Raw genomic sequence first — 17547 nt, forward strand, 5'->3', positions numbered from 1 at the left:
GGCGGGGGGGGGCGGGTTCCTTGTCGTATCAGTCCATACACTTCCTGAATAGTTGCCCTTCTAATGGAGTTTTTAAAAGGTTGAAGCAATGGCAAGTTGGTTCTTGTGTGCTGCTGTCTCGATCAAACCATTTTGGGAGTTAATCACAGTTGATGACTGGTATTAAAAACTTGTGATAAGAAGCCAGACAGAAAGAGCGGAGCCTGTTATAAAAGAAAAGTGCAAACAGCAGGCTTTTCATATGAATGGCGAGAAGGTTTGCGTTTCTCAAATGACACATATTGTATACGCATATATGGAGTGCTCTTCTGCTAGTGATCCTCTTCTTGGTGAAAACATTTCAGTCGTGGGCTCTGCTGCGACAGTTTAAGGTCAACCCCATCATTCTATTACAGCAATTACACACTTAACACTACACTGTACATTCCCCATGTCTGGTGACATTAAATATGATTTACAATCCAAGCTGCAGCAAAGGAGGGCAGGAATCCCCAGCAGTGTATCAGGTATATTTCTGTAAGGTGTTCCTCTTATTACAACCATCTGTTGAGTTATATGTTGTCTCTCTCAAGACCCAAATACCTGACTAAAGCCTGAGTTCAAGAATATTTCCCTGTGTGTTTGGCAGGCTTGCATTTGCAGACGCACCTGTCGAATGAGTAGATGAAATTACATATTTCAGCTCCCCTGCTGTCCTAAAGACTTGCAATGTCCTAAAAGGTTTCACTGACAAGGATAATGGAGCTCACATATTCTAAGACACCTATCCACATTTCAGGAACAACTGGGGGAGTCCAAATACTCAACTGGCCACAGTTAAAGCATTTTATGTGTCATGGGAGGGTTCTACTGTTTGCTTGACTCTGAAACTACTGAGCAAGAGCACGGGAGGAAGGTAAAGAGAAAAATACAAGCTGATATGCTGACTTCAGGACCCTGCACACTTCAACATGTGCTTCGTTTTCACTCCGCTGCACACCTACACAACAAAATTTGTATGTTCTGCACAACAAATCAGACAAAGACATATCACATATACATATCACATTCAAGTATTCCAGTCTTAGAGCTTTGGCAGCCAACTTGGCCAATGCATGTGTAATCAAACTGTTCTGGGTCTCAGACGGGCCAGAATCTACACAATTGAGCTCAGTGACATGCTAACATGTTTCCACAATATCTCCTGTTTCTCTGGCAATTGGTGCACTTGTAGGGCACCTCGGACTATGTTCCCATGTGCTCAGAGAGGCCCTGGGGGACCCTGGCTGTAATGTGCAGCACTGTACTGAATGAAATACTGTATATTCAAAGAGCACTTCATAAACTAAGGCCGGAAGCGCAAAAGACAAGAAAACAGCTTAATTAGAAGATAATGTATTTGGCAAAAAGTAAAACAGTCTGCAAAAAAATTTAATTGGTGTAGTTGGTGCTTAGATACCATATCACTGTGAAATTGCAGATCAAAACAAAGACTTGTCTGGGTTTCTTCCTATTCCCAGTGATACTTTCTGCAAACAATTTCAGAAGCAAACACTTGATATAAATCACAAAATGAAAAAAATAAAGAAATTGGCACATGGGCTATCCAGTAATTACAATAGCACTTTGTTTCAGCAATATGTTGGAAAGCATTAGCTATTATATATATATATATATATAAATAAAATGATGCTGTGCAATGCGATTAATTGCATTGTTATGCACAAAATTGAATAATGAATTCTAAAGTAATGTGTTGCGCACTTTTAATTTAAATGTACTGCTATATACACAAAAGTGCAACATGTGGTTTGCAAACACTCACACAAACACACAAATACGGTGCTTTTTACCAACAATATTCCCTTTACACAATAGCAATAAAATATTTCTTGTACATTTCAACTTAAACATTAATGTAATCAAATCAAATATTAAACCAAAGCTATTTGACACTGCCAGGGCATTACCTTTTATCTAGCTCTAAGTCCAGAGCAAGGATCATAACATCATAACATGCTCCTTCTGAGCAACAGGTTAACATATATAAATCTGTTTTCTTGTTTTTTTCTGAACAGGTATCAGCAGCAACATTTTTCTTTTATCGGGGAGCAGCATAAACAGTCTACGTTCAGCAGCAAGTGTCCCTGTTAGAGGGAGGTGGGTGCATTCCAGTGAAACTGTCGCGATTATGTTCGCCTCACACACGCCCGCCGCCGCCGAAGTTTAAAATGTCTTGAACTTTTTGTATGCGACGCGCAGCATAAATCAATGGAAGAGAGATTGATTGATTGAGCTTCTTTATCGATTGTAAATATAAAAGTGGCGCCTCCAACAAAAGATGCCCCAGCTACAGATACCATCAAAAGGATATAACACACAATAAAGCCAGACGGCTTATTTCCACTGTGGTCCTTTTTTGGAAGGCAAATGGGTAGGAGCATCATGAAAAGGCAACCAGTTGGTTGTTAGCAGATTCCAACTAGACACTGATTTTCTTAAAAATATATAAATATATATCTATAAAATAATAATAAATAATGTACAATACAGCAACAATGCATTGTACAATAATACTAATCATTACACATTCCTATATACCATACAATACTAGTTCCGTCACATCACTATACATTATATATGGAAATTCACTAAATATTGAATGGGCCAGTACAAAAGAAAATTAACAATGAGATTTAAAACAATAGCATATTGACAACATTTCATGCTATTTATGTTGTTATATTATTATATTAATTGTTATTGTGAGGGGAATCGGCCACTCAGCCATTTTTTAAGTGCGGACTTAAAACTAGCTAAAGAGATCATCTTTATGCTCATCGGTAGCTATTCCACATAATGGCAGCTGAATACAGGAAAGTATCCTTCCCCAGACAACTCTTAAACCTAATTGATACCAGATCAGTTGTACTTCCTCTTGTGGTATAATTGTGGTATTCTCTAATTTTGGTAAAGTAGTTGTGCAGGTACTTTGGAGCTTCATTGTGTACAATCCTGTAAGTTTGACACATTTTAATTTGTGAAACTCGCTCTTCGCACATAGGATGGATATAGGCCGATAATTTCCTGGATCTAACTTGCTTCCTTTTTTATAGAAAGGGATAACTCTTGCCTGTTTAAAATCATTGGGATACATTCCCAAGCCAGTTGCGTTGGATGGGTTAAGTTCTTTAAGTTTCTTTAACACTACTTCCTCAGACACTATTGTAAAAGAGAAAGCATCAGCCTGGACCCCTTGTTTTAGATAGAAAGTCTGGACTTGGCTCTTTCCATAGTATCCTGACATACCCGCCCACTTATTAACCAAGGTTTTCATAACTGTTGTAAAATACATATTTAAACTGTCAGTTATCCTAGCCTTATCTGACGTAACCTTTCCTCCAATATTCAGGCTGAGATTACATGTTTTAGTCTTAAGCCTATCACTATACCCACTATTGGATATCTTTGACTTATCTGATACCAGAATGAGGTCAACAGTGGTTTGGGTGGATCCTCGCTGTTTGTGAGTTTCCAGAATCTATTACTAAATAGGACATCATCAGGAGAGAATTCACATGGCAGAGCATCCCCGCAAAACTAGACGTTGGCCTATTAGGTAAAGTTATGTAGCCTATAATTTTAACTTAAGTGAAATAGGCTACAGCTGTGTAGCGCACAGAAGCAGTTGCCATGGTTTCTATCCATAGAGCCTGCCGTTTACTCACGGAGCACTTGTCTCATGCTCACATGAGGAGCCTAGAGCGACTCCGACATTCCTAAGACCGACATCTTCCCCAATACTAATCAGCGTGCAGTCTGTTGCTGTCCACTTCACTATGGCATTTGTTTACTTGTCTTGCTTTTGTTGATCTACTTCTCCCACATGCTGCATCCAACGTAGATTGCTGATTTGCAGGCTGATCAACATCCCACCCCTCATGTGATCCATGGTTTGACTGTATGTGTATTCAGAGCCAGTGAGCAATGGACTTTCAAAATACTACTAATAAAAACTGGGTTAACATGAGATAAAATAATTGTCGGCGTTAATAACGCATTAACTTGCCCAGCCCTAATAAATAAATGTCAATATTTTTTCCCATCCTCTTTGCTCCAGCTGTCATGACAATATGTTCCCATCTGTGCAACGAGGGAGACTGACATTCCAAAGAGCCAATCTCTCCACGGGGAATATTTATCTATGGAAGTCTCACCTAAAGAGACAGGAAATGGACAGGATATTGAATTCTCAAAGATTGTGTAACGCTTGCCACCTGTTACAGGTAGCTAACATTACACACATGGTCTAGCAGACATCTTTGCCTGGGGTCACATTAGTTTAAATGATGGGGATAAAGCACACATGGCTAATAATTGAAGACATAAGCTGCTGCCATGTTATGAGAGGGCAACGTGTGAGTGCATATGGTACCATCAGCCAGCAGCAATGACATTCCCCTCATAGCATCAGAGATGGGGATAATACATAGTTTTTGGAAAGCAAAACAATTATACAGAAAATCCTGGGAGTTTTTTTCAGGGAAATTAAGGACAGTAGATAATGCATCACTGCTGATAAGGGGCCATATTGTGTGATCATGGGCTGAAAACACAGTGTGTGTGTGTGTGTGTGTGTGTGTGTGTGTGTGTGTGTGTGTGTGTGTGTGTGTGTGTGTGTGTGTGTGTGTGTGTGTGTGTGTGTGTGTATCATTGCAGTGCTACTAATGTGAGTCAGGAGACCCTGCTTGGCTCCCACAACTGAACGATTATGAGGAGCTATTAGATGTTACATCGTGTACTCTACCTGGGGGCTGTTGGACGAGTCATGCTTGCAAAAACAAGTATACACACGTGTACACACACACACACACACACACCAACCCTCACTTACAGGCAGGAATGCAATACAAAATACAGAGATTGGCACATGCCATCTCCGTTTCGCTTGTGCTTGTGTATAAGCTATCCCTTCATTCTCACGCTCACCAAGAATGAAGTCCACTCTTTCTCGCTCTCTCTCTCTCTCTCTCTCACACGCACACACACACCCAACACCCCTGGCTGTGGCTGAGATCAGAAGTGCATACAGTTGGCTTATGTAAAGCCCGAAGCCCTCAAGATCTTCGATTTAGTCATGGTACAGAGACCATATTTACGCTAATTCCCTTCCATCATTGCTGACTCATTATTTTGACACCGAATACCAGTGTCTGATAAACAAACTAAAACTGCTATTGCAGTTGGATGCTTATTTCCTTCATTCAGGCTTATGATCATTTAACTCATGTGTTCTGTATGTGCAACAACATTAAAGTTGAGCATTAATCAATATTTGTATTTTAGTAGTTAATCAAATGATTCTATGTAATACATAGAACTTGTCACCTAACTCGGCAGTAAGCAGCTCTATGGCACTTTTTAGACTCTTTTAGTTCATTGGTTTGGCACCACAGGAACACCTAATGTATGATTCTGTCTCACTGTTCACCAACCCAGATTCCAGCAGTAGCAGGCAGTCACTTTTAGCAACCAAGCTCTGACAAAACCACTGTACACTACCTGCACAGCAACAAACAGAAGGCAGACAAAATTAGCAACAAGCCGGAGATGAAAATATACAACTAGCAAGCAAAATAAGTCTCAAAAAATCTTTTTCTCAGGAAGACCAAACCAGTGCTAAAACAAGAGTGGATATTGGCTTACATTCATCAAGTGGCCCAAAACTTAACCCCTAATGTTACTCTGCGTCAGTAGCCAATTGACACTGCGTTGTGCATTTGTCAATTAAAAATGTAATTACAAATACAGAACTTTAACACTTCCTAAGCTGAAGAAGATGAAGGGAAGCCTTTTTTGGTAAGACCAACTGAACATCTTTGTAGCTCCAGTGAAAACTGGAATTTCAAATGTTTATGAATTAGGGGGTTTAAGTGGTTTTATTAGCCTAAAAAACAGGAGAATTTTCTCAATCCACAAATAAACAGTTCTTCAGTTTATGTGAAAACGTAGATTTGGAATATATGTTTTTTTACTGGACAACAAAGAAATGGAATGGCAAAGCTTGAGGGATTTGCGGTAAATGTGTTTGTTTTGTCAGTTTGTTTTGCAGGTGAACAAAGTTAGTTTGTCCCTTTGTCATGCCCTCAGTGGCTCCCTCCAAGTGTTATCTAACCACAACAACTGGAGCCATCGCTTGGCTGGAGGAAACAAGGGAACCAGTGTTTGTTGCTGACAGGAACGGCTGAGGGAAATTCTGCTAGCCTCTGCTCTCCATTCAAATCACTGTCATGCCGTAATTCTCAGGAACACAGAGCACTACTGTGTGTTGCATGTGAGTGGATTATGTCTGAATAACCTGCGAGTGCGCATTTTCCTTCATATATGGTTGTTCATGCCTTCCTGACTGTATATTCAAGCAGACGTGCAGTTTATCATCTGATATTGTACGGCAGTTGTTTTTTCCCCTCAATCTCCATTACGCCGCCTCTATCCATGAATGAGGGGCTTGTTTGGATTTTCCTCCGCCTTTCCGCTGTGCACTGTTACCCCAGTTTTGCTCTCTGTTTCCTGGCCTGGACACATGGCTGTTTTTTTTCCACTTTAGCCTCGCAGAGGAAATGATTTCTGACTGGGAGAGATGGGGGGAGGAACGACAAGCTAATACATCCTAACTCTGAACCCGGCTTTGCGCGCACTTCAAACCATTTTGGTTCCAATTCACCCAGGATGCTGCCAAAATTTTGTTTCCACTACCTTCTACTACAGTACAAAGAGTCTTCATAAACGTCTGTGGTTGTTTCAGTGAGACATTCAATAACTGATATTGGAGTATTATTGAACCTGGGACTTTTATGTGGGTTCACATATGTAAATGCATGTTCTGCCAAAAACTCGACTCCCTTTGATACTACACATTGTATTCAAAGGGCATAGCAAACTGCACATCCTTTGGTTATCATAATGTATTAGAAGAAAAATTATATCCTTCCTTTTGTATTATTTTTTACCAGTATTGCATTCATTGTAAACCGGTGTGGTCCTCCAGCTTCCATCCTCGCCTTGACATCCCTCTAAACACACCACAATTCCACTGCTCTTCTTTTTCCTAGTAACTCAATACAAGTACAAACTTTTACACATGCAGGTGCACACACACATACAGACGGAGCGGTGTGTGTTGACTCCTTTTTAAAAAGGTTGTCAGAGCCTATCACATCGGCTAAGCTGAGCCTACATGCCTTGGAAAGAGAAAGGAGGGGTCCAATCCGCGTCCTGCTTCCAGCACAAAACCCTCAGCCAAAAAACAAATTAGCAAAGAGACGCTGGGGAGGGTTTATGACTATTTATTCAATTTGATACCGAGTGAGGGAGGGGGGCTGAATTCCCCTTTTCTGTCCAAGCACAATGTCATTTCCTGGTGGATATTTGACCACAAACTGAGACCAGAGTTGTTGTGGAGAGACAAGCTGAAGGGTATGAAGAGAACGAGAGATGTTTTGGCGAGGGGAAAGGGGTGAAAGAGAGGGCTAACCAGAATGTTCTAGTGCTTCCATGGTTTGTTGACTATTCTTAAGCAGCACGAGGAAATTGCTTGCTCCAACGTGGGGAGGGAGATTTGGAGATTGAGGGTCTTGAAACAGAGACTGGGGGTGCATTTGTGTACTCTGTGTTGTTTACATGTGTGTACTGTATGTTAATGTACAATATTACCTGTAAATTATCATGCAATATGTAGCTAGCGTAATATGTGGATATGTTCATGTCAGTGCAGAAAGGAGAAGCAGGGAAAGGGGTTAAGTGTGTGGCTGAGTTGACTTAAAATGGGTTCTGGTAAAAAGCTGCCCTTGGTTTAGCTCTATGTGGGTTCAGGCAGCCGGTCAACAGAGTGCCTGGAGCTGATAAATACAGTAAAGTAAGCCAGAGACCCACTCACCTTCTTTTTGCTGCAGTAGATTTGCCATTTCTTCTCATTGGGAAGAGCAAACATGGCCTCCCTGTTCTTATCCGTAAGGTCCAGTTCATCCTGCAACAACAAGAAAGGCGGTTTTATCTACACAGTATCCATTTTGAACCATTGCACTAACCATTCAACTGAACTTGATAAAAGATTATAAGATTTCCTTATGCAATGTCATAAATTGTAGAAAAACAATCATTAAGAAAAAAAAAAACATGACAAATATACAGTACTACTATTCAAGCGCCATACAAAGTAATGACTGGGAGAAACATGAACATAATCACTGCATCCCTCAGGATACAATCCCTATTGTTTTGCTATCCCTATAACAATACAGAGTAAAATATTTTAGCAGTGACTGCAGATCACTGGGTGAGTCAAGTTTACACAGCGGCACTGGATTGCCCAGCCTTCCCCCCGTCTGACTTGAGAACTGGTCTCCTCAGACTACAGAGGAGTGTTTTAATATTCACCCTGCCGCTCTGCTCAATTCTTCGACTTAGTACGAGGAGCCTCCTGCACCTTTTGAAATGCATATGAGACCAGGAAACGAGTCTCCGTGTGCCAGAGAGGAAAAGCAAAGTCTTGGAGAGATGGATAAATCAGGGTTGAGGGGAGAACAGGAGAGATGGAGGAAGGAGACAGGAAGAGAGATGCATTAATAGAAAAACAGGAGGGCAAAAAGAGCAAGGGGCTATGTGGTTCTGGAAATGGATGAGAGGACGAGATGCTATATGCGCGAGGGCTTTGTGCTCAAGCTCAAACTAATCTCATAATGGTTTTGCTACCATGACGTCAGCCAGAAGTGCCGGGCCTCCCGGGCCCCCCAGAGTGAAGATGGCCACTGGTGCCAGAGGTGGGGCCCCTTAAAGCCGGCCAGCAGATTCACAGTTTGTTTTCATCCATTCAGCTGGACGGGGTGGGCCAAGGTGGTCCACATTCCAAGTATCTGACACTATGAAGAATGACATCATCTCTCACCCAGTCCTTTCATTGGGATAACCAGCAGCAGCATTATTGTGGCTTTGGCAAAAAAAAAAAAACCCTGCAGGGTGTGAACTTAAAGGGGGTCTCATACAGATAGAAGACACAAAGAAGCTTTAGAGTCTTTGGTCAAAGCGTTTTACATCTCAGCAGTGTGTGATTTCAGTGATTAATTGTGACTCACACCCAGAGCATGCATTAATTGTAGCAGGCAATATAGACACTGGGTTGGACCACGATCCTTACTCCACATCCCCAGGCTTAGAAACTGAAGCCAGCTTGTCTCAGCCTGTTGCCTGGTTGCTGGGTCAAAGCCCTGCTGTCCAAGCTGCTGCTGTTTGGAGAAGCTGATACCGGGAGCTAGTGGGGAAATCAGTGAGAATGAGACCACTGGATCGGAGCCCAGCAGCTCAGCTCCCTGCTCCCTCTTGCTCGCCATCTCCCTGCCGCTACTCTGGACTGGATGTTTAATTATTGTCAGGTAGAAGTGGTGGCAGTCTGCATTTGTATCAGAGAAAAGAGAGATTAAATCTAGGATTAGGACAATGGGTGGATGGAGGAAGGTTCATAGCATGCCAGCCAGAGGACTTCTCACTTTCCAGTTATGCAATAACCCACCGTTTTCTTCAACCTCCACGCCTTAAAATCTTGCTCCAACACCTCCAATATCTGCACCACATGGCCTCTCATGACCATGGCAAAACCCAAAAAACACCCAGTCCCTCTCTCAGTCTTCCAAAACAAGACCGAACCACTTTCCACTTGCTGTATGAAACCCTTTCTTGATGTGCCCCCGTCCTCCTTCGCCAGCATGCTCCAGTTGGGATTTCACATACCGGTAAACCAAAGCTAATATTGTTACACCTGCTGCTAGAGAGAGGGAAAAATACATACCTAAGGCCTCTGAACCTCTTTCAGATTTCCTCCAGAACTGCCGATCGAATAATGTTACAAATTAAAAAAGGGTGTTGCAAATGTGAGATTTGTCTGTCATGTCCGCTTCAGACTGACTGACATACCCGGTCATTCAATTTCCTGTTTCTCAAGACTGGTGGGCTTCTCAAATGTGCCGGGGTAATACAGAAGGTATGGTGGAGAGAGCAAATTGAAACAACTTTTCTCAAACACATTTTCTCGATTGAACACATTTCGAAGGAATTTGATTTTATGTCATCATTCAGTGATTGAATGTTAAGTCTAGCCTGCAAAATCATTTTTTATGTGGAGCTCAAATAGATATTACTACATTTACATAATATGATAAAAGGTGTAGCCACAATCAATTGTATTCAGTAAGTACTTAACAAGATGAAAAGCTCAATGTCAATCTTATCTGTCTGTGCATACAGTACAGAGCTGGAGTAAGTACATGTTTAACATTAGCCTAGCTTAGTATAAAAACTAGAGGCAACTGTTTAGCAGCTAAACAAATTAGATACAAAATGGTAATTAGTGAAGTGAGAGTGTTTAGACAAAAGGTGAAGCAACATTTTCACCCTCGCTTACTCGTGCAAACTTGCCCCTTGGCTGTGTGAGCAGTCTGTGTTTACTGGCGCCAAACAGCCAATTATACTCCTAAACTGGACTATAAAGGCGTTGCTGACACCAGTTCTGTATTTGAAGAGCAAAACGTGAGGTAGATATTAATCTTATCATCTCACATTTGGGAGCAAACAAAATACGTGTAGTTCTCAAAATGTTGAACTCTATCTCTAGATGCCAACATTTTAGAGTATGAATAATTTGTAGAATGTGAAAGTGAGGATAGTTAACATGATGTACTGTAACACCCCACAGGGATTATGCTAAGGAAGATAACTTCATACATTTGCCCCAATCATGGCTTAAATATATGTGTATATTTATGTGTATGCCATAACAGGAGTCAAGTCAGAGCAGTGTGGGAAAAAAAAAAAAAAAGTACATGGAGATGACCTGCAGGAGGTACAGGGAACAAAGTATGGAGAGGTGAAAAGTGTGCACATTGGTGTGTGCATTTCAGATAAAGATAGAAGTGAAAACAAGCCGGGTCAGTGAGTGAGAAGGTGTGAGTGACTGGCATAGGAGTGGGAGTGGGTGTGTCTCTGCGACAAGTGATTGAGAATGAGGCTCCACCTAAATAGGAAATGTGTGTGGTCTGAGAATGACATCCTTTCACATGCTTGTGCGTCTATGAAGTGACATGAGTGGATATGAATGTCTTTACCTCATGTGAAGTTGTACAGTAAACCCTGAGGGGGTCTGTCTGGTGAAGCGCTGAGACACACACACACACACACACACACAGAGTATATATCCTGCAGCAGTATCTGGGCGAGACAGGAAGCCAGAGGAAAGACGGGAAAGATGGCCGGAAGTCATATGAGGCCTCCAGGGGACCCACAGGAAGCTGTAGCTGCCATTATTGACCTAAACTAGATTCAGTGAGTGTGTGTGTCACACCAGGCCTCGACTTACAACCAGTCCTGGAGTTCTTCGCACAATGACTGGCTCTGAATCACTTACCACAACCAAGAAAAGGTCAAAGACCAATTTCTTACAAGATATAGTGAGAATGGATCTAAATACTTGTCCCTTTCCAAATCACCACATCACTCCCACACGGCTCACACCACTTTGCAGCATTCAGATGAGTCATAGCATTTTCTCTTTGATGAGTCAGTCAGTCATTGCTAGCCTACTGCCTCTCCCCTCGTCCAAACACCTCATGACCACTTCCATGATAAAGTTGACTCTCGACACTAGCTGGCTTAACAACAGAGGTAGGAAGAGAGCATTAGAAATGGGAAGCCAGTGAGACAAATGCAAATGATGGAGGAAGGGAAACACAAAGGAAAGATGGTGCATCCCAGGGCGTACACTGTGGAGGAAACTCACTCCCAATGGCTCAGAGGGAGTAGAACATTTCCATTCCCTCTTGTTATGCAACGCATTTTTGATTCGCGTCCGGCTTGAAAGTCACACTGGAGGGAACATTACGGGATGACTTATGTTTTAAAGAGTCCTGTTCTCCTGGAAACAAATAATAAGGAAGGCTAATTTTCCCATTGCTGCTTTGAGAACAAAATTTACGTGCTGCTAAAAACAGTAATTGGGAGTGATATGAATGGACAACATTAAAGGTTGACGCGCACAGATGCAGCGCCTCATACTGGACAGCTGGATCACTGCCCAGAGTGGTGGGATTAAAACTGTCCCAAATTACGAGACAGAGAAATAAAGAATGTGGCTCCCACAAAGGGAAAGAGACAGACAGACAAAGCAGATACAAAAAGAGGGCAGAGAGAAAGCCAGAGAGAACACACACTAATCTCATGTCTGCCAGTACTGTACTTGCCAGATGTTGGCCTAGCCCTAGTAGACCTGATTCAGCTGCGCCAATTTGGCTATAAATACTGTACATTACATCCTCTCTCTTTCAACACGACTCATTGCAGATGGATGAAAGACAGGGTCTTCCTAATTAGAGCATTAATTTGCAACCTGTATGCAAAAAGAATAATACCAAATGGATGCTGAGTCAGACTTGGCAACAATCTAAAAGTGAGCCCATTGCATGTAATTATATTCCACAGCAGATTCTCTACCCTGAGTGCCTCCAAATCTGTTGCATTGTGTCTTCTTCTAGGTTTACTTTTCTCTTTTTAAAATGTTTTAGTCTGTAGTGTTTTAGTGGCACTCTGTAGATGGGTTCAGGCTTGCAAATGTGTTGACACGTTGTAACCATATGCAAACCTTTGCACGGCAAACGAAATGTGTTCATTGCCATCAGCTGAACCTTGTAAATGGCAGCCTTGTTGTCTCCAAAGAACCTCACACTTTGGTTTCTTTTTGAAGAAACTAAAATCGCATTTTGGTTTACCAAAGTGCCATGAGTGAGAAATGTACCCAAGTACACAAATGACTGAGCAGGACCCATTCTCAATTACCTAAATATGAGTCATTTCACATTTGATGACAAAATGTTATTAGCAGGGAATTGCTTTGATAAACAACAATAAAGCTGTCATTGTTCTTGAAGCACTGCCAGACTTCACACATGGCCTATATATCAACTATGCGTGCGAGCCTTGAAACACTGGTGGAAAGAAAATGTTTAAAATGCGCCCAGATCCAAAAAACAGAACCCAGAAGTGCGGCACATTTGCTATCAGGAAATTCTGCAGCCAGCTGCAAATGTGTAGTTTAATTGATGCGATCCATTAGCTCCTCTGATGTGGTCTTTGTTCATTGTGTCCAAATCAGTGGCGATTGCTTCCAGGTTCATTTGCATGGGTTTGTCAAGGTCGTTACTGGCATAGGAGGCTTTCATATGGGTTTATGGCAGACTTGGAAGCAGGTTTATTCTTCAGACTTTCTCTGGGATGAGTTATTGCGCATTTGGCAGAGGAAAGTAAGCGTTTACACAAGGGATCCAACAATGGATGGCACACATGCTTATGCTGCAATACCAGTTTTATAAGCTACACCCAAAGGACAATAAGAAACCTTGTTGGGTGCATAAGTTATTCTATACTCCTGTGTTTTTCATGAAGTAGCAGTGAAGTTAGTAGAGGTTTCTTAAAGGTTATACATTTGAGAACTCTTCTAATATTTAGACTGTAGTATTGAGTGAAAAGTGTGGTTCTGAGATGAACTTGCTGGTGTATCTTTGTGTCATGACAATGGACAAAATATATGTGATGAGAGGTACGCAGTTTATCACCATAGTAACACATATTTTAGTATTCCATTTAATATCCCAAGCAACAACCATGGAGCTAAACAGGAGGATGCTATATTTTAAAGGATTTTCTTGTCAGCTGTTTTTCATACAATATTTCTGAGAAGTCCGCTAAAGTCTTTTTTTGTATCGACAGCGTGGGCTGAGTGTGCAATGTGAGTCTCTAGACACAGTGGAAGACCCCATTATGGACGTGAAGACACGTGGCGGTGGTTTACTCCTCCGCTTGGCCCAGATCTGTCGCTCCCACTCCAGAGGCTCCATTGAGTCTCACTCTCCTCTTCAGGGTAAGGGCTTTCATAACAATAATCCCATCTCCCGTTGCCATGGAAATACACTACGTTATGTTATTCTCCATTTTTCTTTATTTCCTCCCCCGTAGCATAAGCTCCTCGCCTCACTACACTGGCTCTCCATGTCAGCGTTACAGTCATTGAGTCCAGACGGAGTGACCGCTCAACGTCTGGTTGTACAGATTTTTGGACAACTGGTCAAATGTGTCAGCGTGCCGGTAAACAGATCAGTAAAACAGATGTAGGGGACCAATTGCTTAGCCAGATGACCATCGTTATGTAGAAGCAGTTTGAGCATTGGTCATATAATCAAAGCAAACATGAATCAAAATGTCACACTCTGAGCGATCAACTAACCGGTGCATCATTTTTCTTTTTCAAATATTCTAGCGATGCACTTTTCCCTGGTTTCCCAGCGTTTGTTTTGTTTCTCGTACAACCAAAAGGTGCAGGACAAGACGTGTGTTCATGTTTATAAGTTAGATAAGAGGCAGACTTTAGCAGGAAAGCTAATTTGGGTTGTTGTTCAAAGACACTGGCTCGTGTTATGTAGCAAGCTGCTGTCCGGCTCAGTGTTACCTTCTGCCTGCAGAATGCTGACGTTACTGCATTATGCAGGGCTTTATGGGCTGTATCGAAATAATCTTCACAGACAGAGGAAAGGCATTCTGTCAAACTAATGAAAAATCAGGGGGCACCATCATGAAACAAAAATTATAAAATATAAATTGCTCCCTTTTGGTTTCCAATTTTTTCCTCAAAAGGACAAGTGATTTACAGAGCAGACATGTATGCTGTAGCACACAACAAAAAAGCTATTATCACTTACTTTAACCTTTGCTACATTCAATGCTGAAATTCTGCAGTAAAGACAAGAGCCTAACACAAACGTTACCCCATGGATAAAACATCTAAGCTTGCAAACGTCACCATCAGATGTATCTGTCTAACAACCATGTCAAAAATAATCTGTTCACAACATGTGGAACGGCTGAGATCCAATGAGAAAACGCAAAATCCTCTTTCTCTCCTGGGCCGAAAGTCAAGAGGTTTTAAAGTCGGGGATGGATCGGTCTGCTCGGTTTCTTCTTCAGCTCTGTGTCAGCTTCAGTGCTAATTCAGATATTTACCCCAAAATAAGCTGTGGGTCAGTCCTCTCAACCGCAAATTGTCTAAGTGCTCCCATATGACAGGCATATTTTTATTTTATCCCAACAATGCATGTCTATGTTCCCTTTTCTAAAACTCCATGTTAAAACCCTGATTCATGTGTGCATATGTTCAGGCCACGCAGGGCATCAGGTGAGTCAAAACCTGTTGGTCCTTTGATGCCAAGCTTTAGTTATTACACAGCAAGAAGAGGGCATTAGTTCATTCCAGTCTAGAAAACACTGATTGTTACAATTCTAACTTTTAATTTTTTCTAATAAAGCCAATAAATGTACTTCAGCTACTGAGATTTAATGGCTTGTGCATTGCCAGTGATTATAAAAAAAAAATAAAAAAGGAGCCTAGAAAGCAAATTTAGGGTCAAATCAGGTAAATAATCTGGAAAATGGGGAAAGGATCACCACTGGGAAAACATCTGCCTTGATAACAGTGAATAATTTCCTATCACAAATGGAATTTCACTTAATCTCCTGAATGGATTTTGACAGTTGGAGGAATGATATATCCTGTAGGAGGTTAAGGTTAGCATTCCCCAAGACGAAGACTTAACAGCGCCAGAAGCTGTCCTGTAGTCATGCTGCTGAGCACACTGTTGAGAGGGGGAGACAGATGAAGAAGGAAATCTGAAGATGAAAGAGGATGACATAAGCGCTGAGATGGAGACAGGACCCAATACCAACCACAAGACAGGAACTGAGCAAAAAAAGAGAAAGAAACAGCAAAGCCCTGTTCTTCCTGCAAAGCCAGAACCAGCTTGCATGGCATCTGAAACACACAGAAGACTTCTCCATTCTGACAGCTGTGCCCTGATCCCTCCCCACACCATGGGTACATGCCAACGCAGCCTCGCCAGTCTGGCACAGACACAGACCAACAACCTCTGCCAACAAGTGTGATCTGTGCACGAGACGGGAACTGTCAGGCAAGGGTGGGCTGCGTGTAAGGATGAGCTTCTACATAAACCTGCTTCTGTCTGGTGACCAATTTCAGAAAATCTGTTCTAGTGCAGCATCCAAACCTGTGTATGATTTGTTATTTTGATATTAAATAGGGAATCCAAAAACAGAAAGTTGAAAAACTGTTTTTTTACATTAAATCAGATAGCGCCACTGCCTAAGTGTATTTGCTGCAAAGTTAGGCTATCAATTGCAACATCGGACACATTAAAAATCTAAATCTAATCCAGTCTTAAAACTAAGGAATGAGTCTAAGCCTAACTGGTTAGATTCATTAGGGTATGGCATTTGCTTTGTATGACATTCTAAGAAATCATTCAGCTAGCCTCCACAACTATTAAGACTGCTTTATCTTTACTCACCACCAGTTCGGAGAAACGTGCATGCAGCTCCTCAGCGGGCGGCATGGGGGCGCTGAACTCCAGCAGCTGCAGGGGCACGCTGTCCTTGAGGTTGATCTCCGGGGGCTCGCTGCTGCCGAAGCAGCACAGGAAACCCAAGCCCGGCCGCGTCCTCTTCCTGGGGGGCATGGTGGCTGTGGTGACACAGGTGGCAGTGATGGTGCTGGACCAGGAAGGTAGAGGAAGGGGCCAGGGGCAGGGAGGGGGAGTGGAGAGGAGGATGAGGCTGCTATCTAGGGGGCATGATCTAGAAGACAGAGAAGAAAGAGGGAAAGGGTTAAAGAGACACAGACAATGCAAGCTGAACTGTTTGATTTCTCCATTGTCATTTCAATGGCATTCAATAAATTAATGTCATGTTTCCATGTACAGTAAATCATTTCGTTTATTTACAATTAAAATATAGAACACCTCAAATTTGCGTACACTCAGTTGAAAAAGGCTTTATGCTGGTCTACACACAGTAGTGAGTAGAGTATCTGGTCAATGTTTACTTGGAAAGAAATTTGCAGTGCACAGGAAATGAAGCACTTTGTTTCCAGCAGTCTGTTTGGAGTACATACAGGAAGATGCATGAAAAGCAACAGCCAGAATAGCTAAACAAACGAAAACAAATCCACTTCAAGAAATGTATTAACTCCATCGTGAGAAAATCCAAGCAAGACTCCACTACGGCGCTGCTGATTACAGACTGATTAAGAAGCCATCCCGCGAAATGGTTCAGTAGCCTACTTCCACAGATGACACCAAGGAGCAGTAGCAAGTCTAAGACTTTTCTCTTCTCCTTCCAAATAGTCTTGTTTCCCTTCACTTTGTCCTATGAACCTGTGCCAAGGTGGAGATACTCCTGCTGCATGGCCAGAGGGCATAGAGGCTGTGAGCGGACACCATCATATCCTCGTCTTGACGTTGCTTGCTCTTATGCCTCAACAAAGAAACCTCTTGTCCGTAAGGTACAATGGTGCCTGTGCAGTGTGTGTGTGTGTGTGTGTGTGTGTGTGTGTGTGTGTGTGTGTGTGTGTGTGTGTGTGTGTGTGTGTGTGTGTGTGTGTGTGTGTGTGTGTGTGTGTGTGTGTGA

General features: G+C 42.1%; 1 protein-coding gene across 3 annotated transcripts in view; it reads right to left on the bottom strand.

Moving 5' to 3' along the window:
* The window catches only part of daam2 (dishevelled associated activator of morphogenesis 2), an 88578-nt gene that overhangs the window by 42872 nt on the left and 28159 nt on the right, over positions 1 to 17547 (bottom strand). For all 3 annotated transcript variants that reach the window (XM_046062626.1, XM_046062624.1, XM_046062625.1), the window contains exons 2-3: positions 16431 to 16716; positions 7916 to 8005 (exon numbers count right to left, since the gene is read on the bottom strand). In XM_046062626.1, the coding sequence (XP_045918582.1) occupies positions 7916 to 8005; positions 16431 to 16598 (258 nt within the window). In that variant the 5' untranslated portion in view covers positions 16599 to 16716. The remainder of the gene's footprint in view (positions 1 to 7915; positions 8006 to 16430; positions 16717 to 17547) is intronic.

This window comes from Micropterus dolomieu, linkage group LG11 (genome assembly GCF_021292245.1).
Source record: "Micropterus dolomieu isolate WLL.071019.BEF.003 ecotype Adirondacks linkage group LG11, ASM2129224v1, whole genome shotgun sequence".
NCBI lineage: Eukaryota > Metazoa > Chordata > Actinopteri > Centrarchiformes > Centrarchidae > Micropterus > Micropterus dolomieu.